Source organism: Rutilus rutilus, assembly GCF_951802725.1.
Source record: "Rutilus rutilus genome assembly, chromosome: 1".
NCBI lineage: Eukaryota > Metazoa > Chordata > Actinopteri > Cypriniformes > Leuciscidae > Rutilus > Rutilus rutilus.
In genome coordinates this window covers 10,080,076-10,102,559 of record NC_140209.1, presented here as the reverse complement: position 1 = coordinate 10,102,559, position 22,484 = coordinate 10,080,076, and the positions used below count along the sequence as shown (strand labels likewise).

At 39.3% G+C, this 22,484-nt stretch overlaps 1 protein-coding gene across 2 annotated transcripts in view; it reads right to left on the bottom strand.

The window, feature by feature from the left end:
• The window catches only part of LOC311287631 (uncharacterized protein), a 94,881-nt gene that overhangs the window by 59,844 nt on the left and 12,553 nt on the right, over positions 1 to 22,484 (bottom strand). The window contains exons 4-6 of one of the 2 annotated variants that reach the window (XM_084404600.1): positions 17,343 to 17,390; positions 17,117 to 17,197; positions 16,604 to 17,005 (exon numbers count right to left, since the gene is read on the bottom strand). The exons of the other annotated variant lie outside the window; for it this stretch is intronic. Of the exons in view, the coding sequence (XP_084260726.1) occupies positions 16,950 to 17,005; positions 17,117 to 17,197; positions 17,343 to 17,390 (185 nt within the window). The 3' untranslated portion in view covers positions 16,604 to 16,949. Of the gene's footprint in view, positions 1 to 16,603; positions 17,006 to 17,116; positions 17,198 to 17,342; positions 17,391 to 22,484 lie in introns of those variants that run through there. 2 annotated transcript variants of the gene reach the window in all.

Below are 22,484 nucleotides of genomic sequence, written 5' to 3'. Positions count from 1 at the left end.
CAGGGCTGAGCCTGGTTAGTACCTGGATGGGAGACCTCCTGGGAAAACTAGGTTGCTGCTGGAAGAGGTGTTAGCGAGGCCAGCAGGGGGCGCTCACCCTGTGGTCTGTGTGGGTCCTAATGCCCCAGTATAGTGACGGGGACACTATACTGCCAAAAGAGCACCGTCCTTCGGATGAGACGTAAAACCGAGGTCCTGACTCTCTGTGGTCATTAAAAATCCCAGGATGTCCTTCGAAAAAGAGTAGGGGTGTAACCCCGGCATCCTGGCCAAATTTGCCCCTTGGCCTCTGTCCATCATGGCCTCCTAATCATCCCCATACACTGATTGGCTTCATCACTGTCTCCTCTCCACCAGTAAGCTGGTGTGTGGTGGGCGTTCTGGCGCAATATGGCTGCCGTCGCATCATCCAAGTGGATGCTGCACATTGGTGGTGGTTGAGGAGCTTCCCCCCTTCCATATGTAAAGCGCTTTGAGGTCTCAGAAAAAGCGCTATATAAATGTAACGAATTATTATTATGACTAACTTGTAGAAAATTACGTTTTAAGGTATTTTGAAATGATTAACGTCAGCTCCAGTTTGGTGAAACAGAAAGTATTTGCACACACTTCATGAGCGTCTGTAAAGCAGATATTAAATGTCTTCAGGAAGAGTTTCTACACATGGATTATAATGTTCTGCTTCACTCTGGCAACATTTTTGCAAGCCGTAAAAATGCGTTGGGTTGTGCGCGTTTCACAACAGTTTCAAAGTGAAATGTCCAGTGAGTGGCGCTAAAAGCGTGTTTACTCTTTTTTCCGGAAACAGATAAACGTGAATATGGCAATGTTTTATTACGTCGAAGTTTGGACGTATCATCGCAGTTCAGAGTTGAAATGTCCGGTGAGCGGCGCTAAAAGATCAACCACCACTCTTTAAAATAACGTACACCTGCACTATACCCTAAACCTACCCGATAGTGTTAACAAAAGCAAATGCAACATAAAAACGTAATCGTAGCCATGGTGTTTAAGATTATTAATGAACTTTGAGCTCTTATATCATGACTCGTCTTTCACAGGATTTGAACCCAAGGTCTTCCAGCTGAGCTACTGAGCAAGCTTAATAAGTTATCATAAATGTGTGTGAAAACGATTAAAAGTGCTTGTTGTTTTACTGCCTCTAGTCTTCATTTCTTTTAGAAACTGCAGTAATATGTACATATTGGTACGTATTTTGCGTTTTGCAATGTTTTTCCAATGAGCCAGTGTTGGCTATATTTTATGAATACCTTGGTTTATAATTATGAGAGTCAGTATGTGTCATCGGCACCATGCTCTGAAGATACTCAAGATATTTCTTCCATGTAAAAATATATAAAAAAAAAAAAAAGATAATCTTTTATTTTTTCCTTTTGTAATGAAAAGGTTCTTGACAGATTTCTTGAGTCACAGCGAGAACAATGACACCAATCATGCCGTAGTCGGACCGAACTTGCTGTCCACAGTAATGGATGTCTTCTGTGTCGGTCACAGTCAGGTTTGTTTGGACTCGTTGTGTTTCATCATCATCTGCCTTCATCACTCTTTTGTTGTGATGGACACTAATGATTTTCAGCTTTACACACATCAATCACCATCATCATCACCTGTATTTGTGTTCAGTTCTGGTTCAGTCAGTGTCCGGTGTCGTCTTTAGTGGATGTGTTGCATGTTATTGGCCGCCTTCTTCCTCTTCGCATGTGTTTCTACACCTGCGTGACAGTCTCTTTGTGTTGTGGCTTTGAGCTCTAGTGTTTTCAGAAGCATGTCATCGCTGGCTGTGAGAACTCAGTTAGTTTGACCGCACTGGTTTAACCCACACACAACTGTGATCATCTCTGAACCCAGTTTAGGCGGACCGGTGTGAATTCTCACACATTCAGAAAACAGTTCCTCTTCTTTCTTAAAGTGGGTTTCTGAAGAAAAGAGAAACACAAGAACTACAACTGACTTCAGACACAGCCATAGATGAAATCAACAAGAGGACACTCTCAGTTCCCGCCTGAAGATGAAGCCCACCAGTTGGGGGATTCCCTGTATGAAGAACCTAAGATATTTAGGCAAAGAAAATAGATTATATTATTGAAAGATACAGACATTGACATAGGTGTAATAATCTTTAAACAGAGCTAACCGTTAGGCCGTTGCCTAGAGTGTTGTGAGTAATGACGAGTAAGCCGTGAAAGACTGCCACATTAGGCCGTGGTGAGGAGAAGACAGCTTGAGTTAGTGAGTTATTAGTGAGTTAGCCTCGATAGGGCGAATGGAAAAAGCTGGGTTGGCTAGGAAATAAATAAATAAGGGAAACTGCCACCACAATCAGAAGTTTGTATAGATATGATTTGCTGTAGCTTTCCTGACGCTTGTTAGTATCAAAGTTACCTCTAGTGTTAGCAAAAGAGGATGTGAGTAATGTGTATAGGAAAGGGATAGTTCACCCAAAAGTGAGTTCAATAGTTCACACCTTCTGAACGCGATGCATTCGTGTAAGAAAAATATCAATATTTAAAACTTTATTGACTAAAATAACTAGTTTCCGAGTTATGAGTGTACAAAAGAGTAACACTTGAACTTGACACACAACGTAATGACGGCAGTTGACGCCTCTCGCGGTTCAAATAAACAGGGCTGGGCAACCGCGGTCGTCATTACGTTGTGTGTGAATAGTCCCTGAACATCATGAGTCACGTAAGTCTGATGTGCATTAATACTGTACGTGATGACCCTTAACTCATGGAGTTAGAAGAGTTGCTTAGGTACAGAATGGGGTAGAATTGGGAATTAAAGTGATTGATTTTTAGAGGCGTAAACACTTTCATGTCGTAAAACACCACCACCAGTAGCTTGAATTAAAAACGTACTTTTGAAGTTACTTGATGAAAGCTTGCTGAGCATTCCTGACGGTTTGCTGGATGGGAATGGAGAAATATGATATGCAGAACTAAACTGAAAGGGATAGTTCACCCAAAAATGAAAATGAGCCCATGATTTACTCACCCTGAAGCCATCCTAGGTGTATATGACATTGAATACAATAGGAGTTATATTAAAAAAATGTCTTGGCTCTTCCAGCTTCATAATGGCAGTGAATGGCCATTTGTTTTTGGAAGTCCAACACAGTGTGTCCATCCATCATTAAAGAGCTCCATGTGTCTCTGCGGGTTAATAAAGGCCTTCTGAAGTGAAGCGATGCGTTTGTGTAAGAAAAATATCAATATTTAAATCTTTATCGACTAAAATAACTAGTGTACAAAAGAGTAGGCTAACACTTCAACTTGACGCACAACGTAATGACGGCAATTGACGCCTCTCGCGGTTCAAACAAACAGGGCTGGGCAACCGCGTTCGTCATTACGTTGTGTGTGAATAGTCCCTGAACATCGAGGGCCTGGTTACCGGGCCCATACAGGACTTTGCAGGGTGGCTGGAGTTTGCCATGAACGGCTGCTGAAAAGCTTTCTGGGATTGCAGTGACTGCTGCGCCAGTGTCCAGCTTGAACTCAGTATTTTGACCATTCAATCTGACTAGTTCAATCCACTCACTTGTCTCTATTGAACTCACCTCTCCCAGGAAAGCAAAGTCTTTCATGCTCTGCTCTTCTCGATCCTGAGTGATGCCATGAACCGTTCCAGCTGACCAACACTGCTTTGCAAAATGTCCCTTTTTGTGGCATTTAGGGCATTCCCCTTCACAAGCAGGACACTCTCTCCAATTGTGTCTCTTTATATTTCTGCATTTCCCACACCCAGCCGATCTACTGTCTTTATCCACTTTACTAGGCCTCTTTTGTTTTGGCCAGTTCACTTTCTTTTTTGACTGTTTTGGTTTTGAACTTAAAGCATGAACGTCCCCTGATATTTGCACCTCACGTGAACTTCCACCCAGGATAGGCTGCTGTCTCTTCACGGCCTCACTTTGCCTCACTTTAATCACGGCTTTACCAGTGTGAGCTCAGGATCAAGTTGCAAACTCTCAAACTTTCAGACAGTCTTGCATGTTGTATACCAACGACAATTCTGTCCCTCATCAGTTCGTCTCTTAAAGCTCCAGACTCACAATGTTCTGCCGGAGCATGTACAGCAGTGATGAAAGCTTTGATACGCTCTCCTGCCTCTTGATTACGTCTGTTAAAACGTGCACGTTCAAAAATCACATTACGTTTGCTTACACAATGCCGTGTGAACGCCATTTCCACTGTCTCATATGACTTTTTCTCCTTCTCAGACAGGGGAAGAACATTCAGGATATCTTCAGCTTCGTCACTGATGGCTGTAATCAATAATCAATGGCTGAAATCAAACTTGCCTGGGGGATCAGCGACGGCATCAGATGCTGCATACTTGCTGCTTCATCATCCATTTCCTGCTGTATCTCACCAGCTCATCTGTCCTCTTTTCTCCGTCTCGCTCACTCGCGACATTTAAATGTCCGGGTAACACCAGAGCTTAAACAATTATTTCCTTTCCAGAACACTCCTGAGGTATTGGAGTCTCGACCGTAACACAGAGATGATCATCTTCCCGCAGTGAGAACATCACTGAACCACGAACTCTACCTCAGTGTGCTTAATGCCCAAACACACACCTCAAACATTGTTCAAAAAAATTTGGCAAGTGATTTACAACAGTAAATATAAATATATATATATATATATATATATATATATATATATATATATATATATTATATTATATATATGCGAATATACCGTATAACTGTTGAGCTAAGTCAGGGGTGTCAAACTCTGAGTTTGAGTTTAGCTTCAACCCTAATTAAACAGCTAATCAAGTCCTTCAGGGTTATTTGAAAACTGCAGGTGTGTGTGTGTGTGTGTGTTGAAGCAGGGTTGGAACAAAACTCTGTAGGGCTGTGGCCCTCCAGGAACTGAGTTTGACACCTGTGAGCTAAGTGAACCTGAAGGTAGTTATGGTGAGATGAAGCTTCAGCCTGATGTGTGTAAAAGTGGTTGATTTCTCGAGGTTTTGAATGCACACAGCGACACCTGCTGGTCAATGCTAATATTGTGCAGAACAAAAATCCTCAGGGGTCTTGACAGCACCAAGATGTGTTACATGGTTCATGATATATTAACATATGCATAAACACATGTATAAATAAATAAATTAGTTCTTTGAAGTTTTGTTGTTTCATAATTTTGTAACTGGGCAGTGCTTTTGTTGAACAGAGGGTGAAAGTGATTAATATGGACAGAATTTTCATCTTTGGGTGAACTATCCCTTTAAGGATCACTAACTTTCTGGTTTTAAAAACAAAATGGCTTAAGGTTGGATGTTGCAGAGCAAAAATCCCTGTTTCATCAATAGTGCTCAGTGTTAATATATGTCCACACTACAAAGTGTTAAAGGGGTCATATAATGCCATTTTTGTACAAGCTAATATGATTATTTAGGGTCTAAATGAAAAGTCTGTAATATACTTTAATTAAAAATTCTCATTAGTATTGTAAGAAAACACTCATTTTACGTGTGTCTTTAAATGATAATGAGCTTTGCTCACCCCGCCCCTCTGTTAAATTCCCCAGAAATTGAACATGTTGAAGACTGGTCGAATGCATTGAGTGTAACGAAAGATGATGAAACAGAGAACAGAAATGTTAATGTGACAAAGTTGACATTTTTATGGACGATCTTGTAGTTGAACACCTCCAGAGGAACCATGCAAAGAGAGCTCGCAAGACGGAGAATGAGAGAAAGACGCTGGCGAAGGTCTTCCACTAAGACTCAACCCCCTCGAGACGAACTGATTCATCGTACACAGCAGTTAATAAAAATGATCAGACAAGTTGAAAGATTAAATAAGAAAATAATAGACATTGCATACCGTTTTATGGTTGAAAATGAAATAAAATGTTCAAATGTTGAATTTGCTTGGCCTGTGAACTTTAGTGTCATAGGAAGAGAGTGTATGTGTGTAGCTATAGGTACATGACATGTTTAAGGGTGTTAAAACCACGTGTGTTTTTGAAGAGAACTTGGAGCATCTCTTGCTGCACAGATAGAAAAGGTGTGAAGCCGAAGAGGGTCAAAGGGCAGGAACGGGGGGACTTTCCATATAGAGCTTTTGGTGTGTGTGCTGCATAAGATAAGAGTGATAAGATCTACAGGTTAATATGAATATGTGCTTTCACAAGCTTACGTTAATGAAGGGACTAGGATAAGTCCCAAGCATTACCTTATAAAGGAATTAACTGAGATGACAGCCCATACACTACAGGCCAAAAGGTTGGACACATTACTATTTGTAATGATTTTGAAAGAAGTTTCTTCTGCTCATCAAGCCTGCATTTATTTGATCAAAAATACAGATTTTTTTTTTAATATTGTGATATATTATTACAATTTAAAATAATTGGTTTTCAATTTATTATACTTTAAATTATAATTTATTTCTGAGATGCAAAGCTGAATTTTAAGGATCATTACTCCAGTCTGTCACATGATCCTTTAGAAATCATTCTAATATTCTGATTTATTATGAGTGTTGGAAACAGTTCTGCTGCCTAATATATTTGATGAATAAAAGGTTAAAAAGAACTGCATTTATTCAAAAAAAATAAAAAAAATAAAAAAATCTAATAATATAAATCTTCTTTACTATCACTTTTTATCAATTTAACACATCCTGGCTGAATAAAAGTATTGATTTATTTAAAAAAAAAGAAAGAAAAAAAAATACTGACCTCAAATTACTGACCAGTAGGCTACTGCATATTGTTGTTACAAAAGATTTCTATTTTTAAAACATTTGCTTCTTTTTTTTTACTTTTAATTCATAAAGTATCCTAAAAAAGTATCACAGGTTATGAAAAAATATTAAGCAGCAGAACTGTTTCCAACTTTGATAATGAATCATCATATTAGAATTATTTCTAAAGGATCATGTGATAGACTGGAGTAATGATCCTGAAAATTCAGCTTTGCATCACAGAAATAAATGATAATTTAAAGTATAATAAATTGAAAAACAATTATTTTAAATTGTAATAATATATCACAATATATATATATATAAAAAAAAAAAATTTGATCAAATAAATGCAGGCTTGATGAGCAGAAGAAACTTCTTTCAAAAACATTACAAATAGTAATGTGTCCAAACTTTTGGCCTGTAGTGTAGATAGAAGGCGGCCCAAAAAAGAGTATTACAGGTGTGTATTATGTTTCATGAATGGCACAAAGGTGTGTGACTGGTTAAGTCTCTGTCTTTAGATCAGTGTGTACATGTCCTACAAATTTAAAATCGATATATTGTCTTATCTGAATAAGCAGTCAGGGTGATTTTCACATAGTTTTGAAGCAAATATTCTAGGATACGTGATACAATTTTCAAAAGTCTTGTGAAGAAATAATCAGTATGGGTTTCATGACCTTATTTCAGTGACAATTTTTTTTTGTATTTTCACAAACCACGCATAAATGTCATTATCTCAAAACTACAAACTTTTACACACATGCTGCTGATATATTATTGTAGCAGAGTTTGTGCTGAATACAGTGTAATCAGACTTTAGCCATGAAAATGTCACAAGTAACAGAAATAAGCACAAATGTCAGAGCATGTCAGAACACCTCCAGGCCCAGAAAACACCTCAGACCCCAGAGGGTTAAACATGAAGAATGCCTATTTTCCACATTCCCGACTGGAGGACTCGGGATGACAGACAAAAACTTTGCTGTGAAAAGTCTATCTAACAGGTCAAGATGACGTTGAAGATATATGCATTTCAGGAGTAGCATTTCAGTAACAAACCAATTTTCTCAGAACTGCAGAGACTTAAAGGTAGGGTAGGTAGGATTTTTATAAAAAACTTTTTTTCAAATTTGTTTAAACTGTCTTTATATACCAATACATAATTAAAATGTAAGTGCTCTCACCTGTTTTCGAATGCGCATGCGTCGCGTCTGAACACGTTGTTGTCTTTGGAGCTCCATCGATTTGATTTATAATTCTTGATTTTACTCTTTAAACTCACTTACAACAAACATTTTCTACTTTTCCTCACTGAGAAGCACTACTGCTCAAACCTCATAGTTACAACGCGGACTGTTGAGCAGACGCGTCTCAAGCCTATTAGTGATCCAACGCTGGATACACTGCAAAAAATGCTGTTCTTACTTAGTATTTTTGTGTTGTTTCCAGTCCAAAAATCTAAAAATTCTTAAATCAAGAAGCATTTACTAGAGAAGTAAAACTACATAAGAAATTATATTTTGTTTTCAGATAAACAGAAAGTATCTTAAGTGATTTTTGCTTAAAACAAGCTAAATTATCTGCCAGTGCAGTAAGGAAAATAATCTTGTTTTAAGATTATGTTTTTATTAAGTTTTTTTGAATTAAGTTTTTTTTTCTTACTGCACTGGCAGATAATTTAGCTTGTTTTAAGCAAAAATTACTTAAGTTACTTACTGTTTATCTGAAAACAAAAAATAATTTCTTATGTAGTTTTACTTCTCTAGTAAATACTTCTTGATTTAAGAATTTTTAGATTTTTGGACTGGAAACAACACAAAAATACTAAGTAAGAACAGCATTTTTTGCAGTGTACTCCTATAGCCTAGGTTACGTCCGTGGATCACGGCTGAACGTGTCTTCTCAACACTCACTTACAAACATTTTTCGCCTATCGTGCGTCTACTCTACACCCGTACCACTAAAAAGACGGATTATATCCAAGACTTCAATCATAAATTAGTATTAATATTGATAGCATCACTGGTAGCGTCGTTGCTAACTTACTGTCCATCTGTTAAAATGGCGAATATATCAGATGTAAGTAGTCTACCTTTTGGTGCAGGTGAGGACACATTTGAGCTGCACGCGGTGCAGTCTGAGCTGGAAGCTGTTGAGAAACAGATCCACGACCTTTTAGTGAGACAAGCCGAACTGATAGACCGGCGGTTAGCTCTTGAAACATCACGCGCCGATGCACACAAATCAGAGATTAACGTTACTAACCCGTTGACTCCGACCTCGTCTACTCCGTGCGTTTCTCAGCATCGGTCACGAGCGTCGAGGTCGCGATCAGCCATGGTCTCGTTCACTCCGGCTCCAACACGCCATCACGAAGCCTGGGTGGTTCCGCAGCGGAAGACGCGAGTCAGGTCTAGACCAAGACTCTCTCCGACCCTCCCGGTTTTCGAGTTATCCACACAAAACTGCTTCTCCCCTCTTCGCGAAACAGAACGCGATGCTGTGATCATCAAAAAGTAAATCGCACAGTCACTGCTTTCCTGGTGCTCGTGTTTCTGAAATCGCTGCTCGCGTTCCCGAGATTCTGAACGAGTGCGTCGGAACTGTGGTCCTGCACGCGGGAGTGAACGACATCAGGCTGCGCCAGACGGAAGTTCTGAAGAAAGACTTCAGGAATCTGATCGATACGGTACGCAGCACATCGCCTGATATAACGATCATTGTGTCAGGACCGCTTCCCACGTACCGACTAGGACATGACAAGTTTAGGGCAATTCCGCGCAAAACTGTCACATCCATAACGCCAACTAAATACCATGGCATTGTGTTGGCGTTATGGATGTGACAGTTTTGCGTGGAATTGCCCTTTAGTAGATTATTCAAGCTAAATGAACGGTTAATGTCATGGTGCAATGAGCAGAAACTGCTCTTTGTAAATAATTGGAATCTGTTGTGGGAGCGTCCTAGGCTTTTCCGTGCTGATGGCTTACACCCAAGCAGATTCGGAGCGGATCTTATGTCGGATAACATCTCCAAAATGTTAAATACCTTTTGACTAGTAACCAAAAGTCCAAATCATAGTCTCTGCTGCACCAATTTAACTGATATAAACACTAGTGTAGAACATTACATAGAAACTGTGTCTATTCCTCGTTTAGTGAGATCAAATAATAAATCTACTGCAGGATCTAGGAAAAATCTAATTGTTATTAAAACAGAAAATGTTGCTATTAGTAAACAAAAACAATTTCTAAAGCTAGGTCTTCTAAACATTAGATCACTCACACCTAAGGCAGTTATTGTAAATGAAATAGTCACAGATAATAGCATCGATGTACTTTGCCTTACTGAAACCTGGCTTAAACCAAATGATTATTTCGGTCTAAATGAGTCTACTCCATCAGGATACTCCTATAAACATGAGCCCCGTCTGATTGGTCGTGGCGGCGGTATTGCAACAATCTATAGAGATTTTCTTAGTGTTACTCAGAAAACGGGTTATAAGTTTATTTCATTTGAAGTACTTGTACTAAATGTTACGCTCTTAGATGTTAGAAAAACATCCCTATTATCTTTAGCCTTGGCTACCGTATATAGACCGCCAGGGCCTTACGCTGATTTCCTAAAAGAATTTGCAGATTTTCTCTCAGACCTTTTGGTCAATGTCGATAAAGCATTAATTGTTGGAGATTTTAACATACACGTAGATAATCAAAATGATGTGTTAGGGGCTGCGTTTACAGATTTATTAAACTCCTTTGGGGTTAAGCAAAACGTTACCGGACCAACTCATCGTTTTAATCATACACTCGATTTAATTATATCACATGGAACCGATCCAACCGATATAGATATCATTCCACAAAGTGATGATGTAACTGACCATTACATGGTAACTTGCATATTACGTACTGCTGTAATATATCATGCTGCGCCGCATTATCGATTAGGCAGAACAATCCTTCCATCCACCATAGATAATTTCTCGAATTGCTTATCTGATCTGTCTCAGCTGCTGCCTGAACCCAAACAAACAGATGAACTAGAGGAACTAACCAGCACTATGAGCTCCATTCTCTCTGGAAAATTGGATATTGTTGCACCTATTAGACTAAAAAAGGTCAGAGAGAAAATTAAAGCGCCATGGTACAACAATACTACGCATGTTCTAAAGAGAGAAACCCGTAATTTAGAGCGTAAATGGAAACAAACTAATTTAGAGGTTTTTAGAATCGCTTGGAAAGACAGTACGTCACGTTATAAAAATGCCCTAAAAGCAGCCAGGGCTGAGCACCTCCGCAAACTAATAGAAAATAACCAAAACAATCCTAGGTTTTTATTTAACACCGTGGCTAGACTAACAAATAAACAAGCGTCACCTGAACAAAATATTCTGTTACAGTTTAGTAGGGGTGTGCATTGGCACTGCCCTCACGATTCGATTCGATTACGATTCACCAGGTAACGATTCGATTCAATTCGATTCTACGATGCATTGCGATGCATCAAAATTCTACTGCACACAACAAGGCAAAATTTTCATCAGTCATGAGGCAATACAAGCAGTCAGATATTGAAAAACAGATTTTATTGGCTGCTATGTGTGTATTATCACTCTCCTGTATCTTTGACATAAATGTCATTAAATAAAATAAAATTGAATGGTACAGGGTATTGGATATGGCATTTTCAAACCTGAAAAAGAAAGCATAAATCACTGCTTTCAGTGCTTTGAATGAGAAATGTTTCTCTTCTCTCTGCTTGAGAACCATTTGAAATTAAATTTCAACTTTATTGTCCAACTCAAGGCCAGAAAATAAACAGTGTAGGGTGTAACGGTTCACAAAATTCATGGTTCGGTTCAATACGATACACTTGTGTCACGGTTCGGTACGTTTTCGATACAGCAAAAAGAAAGAAATGCCAGAGAAATTTCCTTAATTTTTTTTTTTATTCTTTTTTTATTAGAACTAACATCATAAAGTATGACATTTTTTTCTTTCTTTGAGCAATGATGGAGCTATAATTGACTCTTCTTAGGAGCATATAAAACAAAACAGCTCCTTGGAAAAAAAATTAAATGTAATATTTTGTGCTTATAAACAAATGTTTATTTTAGTTCAGATTAACATTTGAGGGCAGCAATGTTATTCATAATGTCGAAATAAATCCGACATAACGTTACTTGAAAGCATTATAGCCTACTATTCCTGCCAAACTTCCAAAGTTGCAGTTAGTGTTACTACAGTAAATCCATGGTGAATATTGCAGATCTGTGGACACTGGATAGTTCATTCATGTCACAATGTTTCTTCCTGGTTTCCACGTCAGCGCTGTTTGATCCGTTAATAACGGAGAAATGTGAATGTTTCTCACTAGATCTCGCAGCGATGTTATTACTTTAGTGGCGAGTTCAAATGCTTTCTTTACTGGATCTCTTAGCGTTGTGTAGTATAAGATCGGCTCGCGCTGCGTTGGTCCAAACTGATAAACAGTCCGTCACGAGTAGCTCAGTTTCGTTCCGCTTACATTGCGTTTGCCATTTGATGTTGTGGTCGCGCCAGCGTCTACATTATGAGCGCGCTCGCGACGCGCTTACATTTGAAATAACCGTTCAGTTTGAAAATGCGTGCCTTGTACCAGAGACTATTTATTATGAGACATGCCACTTCCTCAATCCTCAATACAACCATATAAGGAAAACCCGTAACGGCAAAGATGGCGGTTGTGTGCACATGTCCCGCCCCTCCCGCTGGTAAGCCAATCATCTGCTTTTAAAAGTCAAGCCAGGAAACATTTAAGCCTATCGTCTGGTTCCACTGACGCATGCGCACAGTTGAGGTTTTGCGACAGCGGAGAGAGAGAGAGCGCCCCGGTCGCGCGCGCTCTCTCTCTCTCTCTCTCAGAGCCAGGCAAAAGTGTAAAAAAAGACTTCAACGTCTCCAAATTAAGCGCTGTCTTGCTCTCTCTCCCGCACGCGTATTAATCAAAATAAAACAACATTATGGTAAAAGGTCGGAAGACCGAAGTTTCATGTGAAGCATTCTGAGATTTTTTTTTTTCCTGAATTACCGCTGGGTGTGATTTGTGCTAAAATACGTTGCCTTATCTTCTCTGAAATGCATTCCGCACATTCAGCTGACATAAAATTACTCTCTAAATAAACGAAAAAACCTATCCAGTGATGTAATGTTTTCTGTGTTGACACTAACCTTGTGGGATGTCCATGTCCTAACTGCTGGGATAATCACACAACCGTATGACACGTCCAATTCGCGAACTAATGAATCTTTTGAACCGATTCATGTAAATGAATAGTTAAAACAACTTATCTATATAATACATTGTTATTACTGATAAAGTGCAAACCTGCTTATATTTAAATAATGGAGAACAATATTGACATTGATTATTGCACAACACCGGCATTCTGGATAGAGACGTAAATGAAGTTGGTGTCGTAAACTCTTGCGCATGCGTAGTAAAGTATAACCTGTGGGGAAAAAGGCATTTTAAACCTTATTTTGGGGCAAAGTCATCAAACTTTTTCAGCGATTTTTATCATATTTTACTGCTGTTTCTATACATGCAGTTTTTATGTCCCGGTGACCAGTTAAAGTGCAGTTCTGACTCTATGCCCATTCATTTAGATAGGAGCCTGGTCTTGTTAGTCCGAAATAGCTGCCCGGAGGCGTTGCCAAGATGGCGGCCGAGTGGCACGACTTGCCTAAAAGGACTTTGCTTGTACCGAACGGTTTAGTACGAATACGCGTACCGTTACACCCCTAAAACAGTGACATAATCGATTATGGCACTTTGCCGCATCGACGAATCGATTATTGTTGACACCACTACTACTCAATATTATTAACTCATCTTTATCTTTAGGTCATGTTCCAAGAACATTTAAACTGGCAGTTATAAAACCTCTCATTAAGAAACCACAATTAGACCCACATAACCTAGTAAATTATAGACCCATTTCAAATCTTCCTTTTATGTCTAAAATACTAGAAAAAGTTGTGTCCGCTCAACTGGGCTCTTTCTTACAAGAAAATGACATCTATGAAAAGTTTCAGTCTGGATTCAGGCCGCACCATAGCACTGAAACTGCGCTCGTTAAAATCACAAATGATTTACTCTTAGCTTCTGACCAAGGCTGTATCTCAATACTAGTTTTACTTGATCTTAGTGCTGCGTTCGATACTATAGATCACACAATACTCTTAGATCGACTACAAAATTATACTGGTGTTCAAGGACAAGCATTAAGCTGGTTCAGATCATACTTATCTGACCGCTACCATTTTGTCTATTTAAATGGAGAAAAATCGATCATAACTCCAGTAAACTATGGAGTGCCGCAGGGATCTGTGTTAGGCCCTCTATTATTCTCAATATATATGCTGCCACTTGGAAATATTATAAGGAAACATGGAATTAGTTTCCATTGTTATGCTGATGACACTCAAATATATATTTCATCACGGCCGGATGAAAACGCTAAATTATCCAAATTGACAGAGTGTGTTAAAGATATAAAAGATTGGATGACGCGCAATTTTCTTTTATTAAATCCAGACAAGACAGAGGTAATACTTATTGGTTCAAAAAACCGCCCACAAAACCTCGCTCACTACAACTTTAATATAGTAGGATGTCCTGTTACTTTATCATCTACAGTAAAAGACCTGGGTGTTATACTTGACTGCAACCTGTCTTTTGAAAATCATATTTCATATGTTACAAAAACCGCCTTTTTCCACCTTAGAAACATTGCTAAGATACGTAATATGCTATCAGTTTCTGATGCAGAAAAGTTTGTTCATGCATTCATGACCTCGAGACTAGATTACTGTAATGCTTTATTAGCTGGTTGTCCTGCATCCTAAATAAACAAGCTACAGTTAGTCCAAAATGCCGCCGCTAGAGTTCTTACTAGATCAAGAAAATTTGACCATATAACACCAATTTTATCATCACTGCATTGGTTACCTATAAAGTTCCGTATTAATTACAAGGTATTGCTACTAACTTATAAAGCCCTAAACGGCTTAGCTCCAGTTTATTTAACGGATCTTCTATCGCCCTATAATCCATCGCGCTCTTTAAGATCACTAAATTCGAGGCTTCTGGTCATACCTAGGATATCCAGATCCACCAAAGGAGGGAGATCATTTTCACATTTAGCTCCAAAACTCTGGAATAGCCTTCCTGATACTGTTCGTTGCTCAGACTCGCTCTCCCAGTTTAAAACTAAATTAAAGACGCATCTCTTCAGCCTGGCATTTATATAATATTTTTAATCTTACAGTTAAATCCGGTCTCTAGTTCATAAACGCCAGAGGAGAACTGGCCCCAGACTGAGCCTGGGTTCTCCCAATGTTTTTTTTTTTCTTCATTAGGTCACCTGATGGAGTTTTAGGACACCATTAGGTCACCTGATGGAGTTTTTCGGTTCCTTGCCACTGTTGCCTTTGGCTTGCTCAGTTGGGGATACTTAATTGAATTAATCAATCACCAATACTATTGATCACCATTACCAAACGTGGACGTTTTACACTAGAAACTAACACTGATGTACTATTTTATTTAATACTGTGAAGCTGCTTTGATACAATCTGTATTGTGAAAGCGCTATATAAATAAAGTTGACTTAACTTGACTTGACTCTGAAAAAGAGAGTATAAAAATCGAGTGACTGTAGACCTTTTAATCTGCAATAAACACAGCTCATTATTTCCATTCACTCCACCCCCTCCCTTCTGAGCTCCTTCCAAAGCCACGCCCCCAAAACACATGAACGCGCGACGCCAAACGCTCAGGCTCAGCTGGAAGACGCATTTATTACCTGAGACGAGTGGAGAGGAAGGAGCGCAGTGCATGCAGTGACATCATGTCAGAATCACATGTAATAAAATACCTAACTTTATCACTATAAATATAAACAAATTTATTTTAGTACTCACTATCAAGCTAGCATATCGATACTGGTAAAGTTTAAAATATAGGCTACTTTGTTTGATTCGGTAACGAGCTATATTTATAGGTAACGTTAACGAGCTATATTTATAAGGCAAAGCTAAAAACAGGTTGCATTGATACACGTTTTTCCATTACAATCAGTTACACTGTGATGAAGGTAAATTTCGTGTAAGATTCATAACATATACAGTGTTTTGCATGTAAGAGCTTCCATGATGAAAGCATTGTTGACTCTGATGAGGACTAACGTTACAGTCCGGTGACAAGTACCGCATCGTCGGTTCGAGGACAGGTCCGGGGTCGAGGGCGAAGCAGAGGAGGTCGTTCAAGAGTGCGGGCAACCAGGGTCCGAGGAAGTAGTTTTTGCCTTGTTTGCCTTCGCTGACTGCATATGCAGGTGCTTTGAATTTTGAATGCTCTTTCTCTGCTATAATTTTACTCTTCGTAGGTTCCGCGTCTCTCTTGCACTCCTCAAATCAAACGGGTGCGCGCGCATATGGGCAGATCTAGCAACAGGGGTGGTAGCCATGGTTGCGAGAGAGAGTGACAGTCGCCCAAACCAATCAATTGTTTCGTCTCGAATGGAAATAATGAGCTGTGTTTATTGCAGATTAAAAGGTCTACAGTCACTCGATTTTTATACTCTCTTTTTCAGAGCACTTACATTTTAATTATGTATCGGTATATAAAGACAGTTTAAACAAATTTGAAAAAAAGTTTTTCTACCTTTAAGCCACTTTCAAGAAACGACTGAAACGCTTCTTTTACATCAACACTTGACCCATTAATACTCACACTTACTATTCTATATTACAATACATTACGAGCTCATGAGGAGGAATCAACATATTTTTAACAAACATCTCAAGAAAGGAGACATTAAACACAATTGCAGAGGATTTATTAAGAAAATTAGCATTATTCATTAAATTTTTTTTAAAAGATGCTAAAAACAGGAATGAACAGACAAGATCCAAGAATCACCAAATCAGCTCCATCACACAGAACAGAGAGAGATTCTGTCCATTACTGTATTTAATATTATATTTAAAGCAGTTTACATATGAAGCAAAATAAAATTTAATCTAAACTTGGTGTCACTATTTCTTCATAGTGGTGTCGAGTTTTTTCTTTGTTTTCTGAGAAGAAGAAAATAAAACAATGAACAATCCTCTGTAAGTTTTTGCTATTGTAAATTTTGCTGCAGATTTGCTCTAAACTCATCAGTATTTTATTGTAATATTGTCGGCATCTCTATTTCCTCTGGGTGCTTCGAGTCCTTCCTCCCTGCAAAATAAAAGCACTGACTGACCTCTCATATGTGTTTTTATCATGATTGCAGATTGTTCCAGATCAGATGAGTGTGAATCATCAGATTGTGTGCGGCTCAAAACTCACCAGCTCTTCTTGCACAGATGATCTGAAGAAGAATCACAGTAGGAGCAGCAAACACTGCCATCTCAACAATAATCACAATCACTGCAGGAAACATGAGAGGAAGAAGAGAAACTGTACATGACTGAAGTCAAGGGTATTCAACTATCAACAGTTATTGATGAAGCTTTTACAGACTGACTGATAGTTTAATGTTATAAAGCTGTCAGTATAAATGAACGTGTCGTACCTCTGTATAATGATCCAGCAGTCACACAGACTAAAGTTTCTCCTGGATCTGTGGATCACGTCTGTTAGTTCAGTTCAGCACATAATGCCACATATACACAACATCATCATCACATAATACTTGAGCTTCACACAGGATTTTCATTTTAGCGGGACTCAACTCCCAATGAGTGTGTGTAGTGTTGTCAAAAGACCAGGTACTTCGGTACCAAGTTGGTACTAAAATAATTAAACCGTTACGGTACCAGCTTTACTTAAGTACCGGTGGTACCGAAGTACCGGATTAATCCAGTTCTTGATGCGCAGTCCAAAAGGTACACAGTTGTGTCCTCTTCATAAAAACACTGAGACATGGCGACCGGCGGCGCTACTGATGCGGTGGCTCTGATATCCACTCGTTGACAAGAAAGGAGGAAAGAGCCACATAACGCACTTTTTCCAGACGCGCCTTTGTTCATGGTTGCACAGCAAGACAGACGCCACGGGAGAGCAAGCGCTTGTGGAAAGAAGGAGAAAGCGGTGCGAACTGCGTTCTCCATGATGATGAGGAAGTATCAGCAAAGAATTTTACTACTAGATATATTTATGGAGATGAGTAATGAAAAGCCGCCCTGTAGAGCAGGGTTTCTCAACCTTTTGCCTACTGCGAACCACTTTTTTTTTGTATGCCAGTCATACGACCCACTAAGGCTGGAAATAATTCAATAACGAAATGCCTCTTAGATCTATAGGCTACTACTCCGTAGGCCTACAGTATATGTTTATTATAATTAATTGCACAAAAACACAGAAACATTTTCAATAGACAGACTATGAGGCAAACTGATTTTTTTTTTTAACTCATTTTAATGTGACACTTGAGACTGCCGCTCTGAAATAATCATATCCAGACGTGGTGGAATTTGGGAAATTGCGACTCATAGTGTTGCACACAAACTAGCTGTTGTCAGCCTATTCCTGCTTTTTGTTTTCGTTGTCACTGTTGAAAATCCTGACTCGCAAAGATAGGTAGTGCTAAATGGCAAGAGAAACTTCGTTGCACGTTCTGCGAGTTCAGGATATTCGTGTCTGGTTTGAATCCAGAATGAGCTCAGGTCTGTTTTGCGAAAAGCAAGCTGCAGGCTGCCGTCAGATGCAAGTTCCACTAACTGTGTTTGCAAATTAATGGGGAGTACAACATCCACATCACTTGGGTCTACTGAAAAAGGATCGCGAATCCACGCATTCCCAACTCTTCGGTCGTTGGGAAAATAATCAGAGAATTTCTGTGTTAATCTGGTCAGGTGTTCCCGGACAATTCTCTGTATGTCGGTGCTGATGTGAGGGAATTCCTGCAGAACATCAGTGAGGATAGGAAACATGTCAAAAATGTTCTCCTGTACTCGCTTCTCCCACAATACCAACTTCTGTTTGAATGCTTCAATTTTGTCAGCCATCAAGAAAACACTGTTGTTTCTCCCCTGAAAGGATAGGTTTAGCTGGTTTAGCTGGTCAAAGATATCGGACATGTATGCCAGTTTCCTGAGAAATTCAGGCTCTGTATAATGCTTTGCCAGGGGAGACCGTTTCTCCTCCAGAAATGTGTGCACCTGCTTGCGCATTTCGAAAAGATGATTAAGAGCTTTTCCTCACGAGAGCCACCTAATTTCACTATGATATAACAACTGGCGGTGGTCTGATTCCAGCTGGTCGCACAAAATTGAAAACAAGCGGGAACTGAGAGCACTGTTCTTCACTAAATTAATTGTCCAAAATTTTTCTCACAACACCACTATGTTTGCCAGTCATTGCGGCCGCGCCATCCGTGCAAATGCCTACGCAATTATTCCAAACCAGGCCATTCTTTGTGAAATAACCATCAAGGCAATTGAACCACTCATCTGCTGTCGTCCGTGTCGAGAGCTCATTACACATCAGTAGATCCTCATGTGTTGCACCTTCCCAGTTGTAGCGTACAAATGCAAGCAATAATGCCATCTTTGAAATATCTGTTGATTCGTCGATTTGAATGGCAAACAAGGGGCTTGCTCACACTCGATCCAAAAGTTGCGTTTCAATATCATCGCTCATGTCTATAATCCGTCTGGAGACAGTATTGTTGGAGAGTGGGATTTATTTTATTTTGCTAGCAGCACTTTCCCCTTGTACCTCGCGGCACATGTCAACTGAACATGGGATAACTAGCTCTTCACCAATATTAAACGATTTCTTAGCACGGGCGATATGGCCAGCTGCCAGATAACTTGCCTTCAGGGTGCTTTTTGAAGCTATTGTGAGCGACACAATACTACTTTGCTGTCTTTTAAGTAGGTCTCGCTTTCGTACAAAGTAATCCACAGGTTTACCCACACATGTTGGATGTTTAGTCTGTAGGTGACGTTCAAGTTTGGATGGCCTCATGGACTCATTTGCCAAGACCTCACCACACTCGACACACTGTGGTTTTTCATCCGACGAAGTAAATCCATATTTAATATAGTCCGGGTTGTACTTGTGTTGTTTACATTTTGCTGCCTTTGAAGTTGAAGTCGAATCTTATGCTTTTTTTCTTTTAAAAAACGGATGCATTTTGTCAAGCTAACAGGCCGTGGCTGCGTATAATTTAATAATAAGTATGGCATAGCAGGTAGCTAGTGTGTGTAACATTATGTAAATAGAGTAGGACCTTGTCCAATAAGAGCCTTTCGCGGCAATAATAAATTATTTTGATAGGATAGTTGAAATACAGCGTTAGAAGCCACGGCAATAAGTCAAGTCAAGTCAAGTCAAGTATATTTGTATAGCGCTTTTCACAATACAAATTGTATGAAAGCAGCTTCACAGTATTAAATTAAAATAATAAAACAAGGTTTGTTTCTAGTGGAATTTATTGATTGATAAAAATAAATTAATATTCCCAAAATATCCCCAACTGAGCAAGCCAAAGGCAACAGTGGCAAGGAACCGAAAAACTCCATCAAGTGACCTGACGGTGACCTAGAACACTTTATCACGTCACCCAATGGAGAAAAAAAAACCTTGGGAGAACCCAGGCTCAGTCGGGGGCCAGTTCTCCTCTGGCATTTATGAACTAGAGACCGGATTTAACTGTAAGATTAAAAATATTATATGAATGCCTGACTGAAGAGATGCGTCTTTAATCTAGTTTTAAACTGGGAGAGCGAGTCTGAGCAACGAACACTATCAGGAAGACTATTCCAGAGTTGTGGAGCTAAATATGAAAACGCCCTCCCTCCTTTGGTGGATCTGGATATCCTAGGTATGACCAGAAGCCTCGAATTTAGTGATCTTAAAGAGCGCGATGGATTGTAGAGCGATAGAAGATCCGTTAAATAGACTGGAGCTAAGCCGTTTAGGGCTTACTTTTAAAATCACTGAACATCAGTAGGCCTAACCACAAGTCAACAAAACATGCTTAACATGTGCAATCGGCGCCAAAGCTTTAAGCGCACATTTGAAGGAGATGCACATCATCTTGAACAAAATCAGCAATGGTGGAAAGAGTACTGAAAAAACATACTCAAGTAAAAGTACCATTACATTCCAAAAAATGTAGTGCGAGTAGAGTAAAAAGTAATTGTCCTAAAAAAACTACTTGAGTAAGAGTAAAAAAGTAGCTTATTTAAAAGTACTCATGAGTAGTGAGTAGTGAGTACTGAGCTGCGGATTCTACCCCCCTTATAATAAACCCCCTTATCTTTTTAAAATGCATCAAATCAGTGCACTCATCAGCATTTAAATCATATTATAAAAAAAAAAAGCATTTAAAACTAAGCGAAAGGCCACTGAGCCTGAGCATGCTATTGTTGCACATAAAATATCAATATTCATAACTGTGCAAATAATTCAAAATCTCATATGATAGTTCAGCATCACACACCATGAGATGGGTTAAATAGAGAGATTAAAAAATACCCAATTTCTCTCCAAAACGGTACCAATTTTAGTGTTTTGATAAATGAGAATCTCTACTATTATCAGATTACCTCACCTAACTGCATGTCTCTTTGTAGTCTCAGCGAAGCTGTTTTATCAGCAGCATCCACACACAAAAAAACAAAAGTTGAACATGAAAAATGTTTTTTTGCGCAAGTGCACTTGCCAAATGAAGACGGATTGTATGAAATGGATCAATAAAAAAAAAACGTTGTTTATTAACAAGCTGTACTAGTCACGCACTGACCGAAATGCAGTTCAAGTTAACGCCATGGTTCATAGGTGCACTGTATACTGAATCTGGCGGCATGGCGAGCGCGAGACGTGGCAGTGCACAGATCGTGACGCGCGTCTCTATATAATGAGATTGTGAAGTAAATGGGAGCGGGAATTCACCGCATTATGAACTCGTCACGCAATTATAATTATTATTAAAAAATGTAATCATATAAATCGTATATATTCCACCACATACCCGCTTCAATTGAGAATCACTTTAAACACGCAGACGCTGTTAAGACAATTTGATGTATTCCACTTAATACACAATAAAACAATAAGATTCGTTAACAACGTAGGCTACCTCCTGGTGTTCTTCTAAAATGAGGGCGAGCCACAAATCCGTGAGTAACGTTACAGTTTACAAACCCTTGGGAACGGATTGCGAAAGCGTTTATGAATTTGTGGGTACAGATTGCAAAAACTGAAGGCACAGTTTATCAGTCTGAGAGCGAGGATTAGAAACTCGTGGATACGGTTTATTAATCCGTGGGCACGATTTGTTAAACCGAGGGAACAGTTTGAGAATTCGTGAGTACTGTTTATAAACTGAGCGGACGAATTGTTTTTTTTTACTCATACAGGTGACTTCCCGGGCTCCGTATCCTCCCTTAATGCTGACTTCTGTTGACTTGGGACAAGAGAACGACGCATTTTAAAGCTAATACTCGCACACACAATTACCGATATCAATAGAGCTGCATACAGTTATTTTTTTCTTTGCGTGTCGCACCTCCCCTGTGGCTCTTTGGCGCCCCCCAGGGGAGGCGCGCCTCACCTATTGAAAACCACTGTTCTAATATTATTTCTGCGGCTGAGGCTCTCAAGATCGATAGTCTTCGCCGTTAGCTTAGCGTTGTTATCTGCTAATGCGACACACTTCTCCTCCAGTGCTTGAATTCGTTGGGCTTGCAGCTCAGAGTGGGAT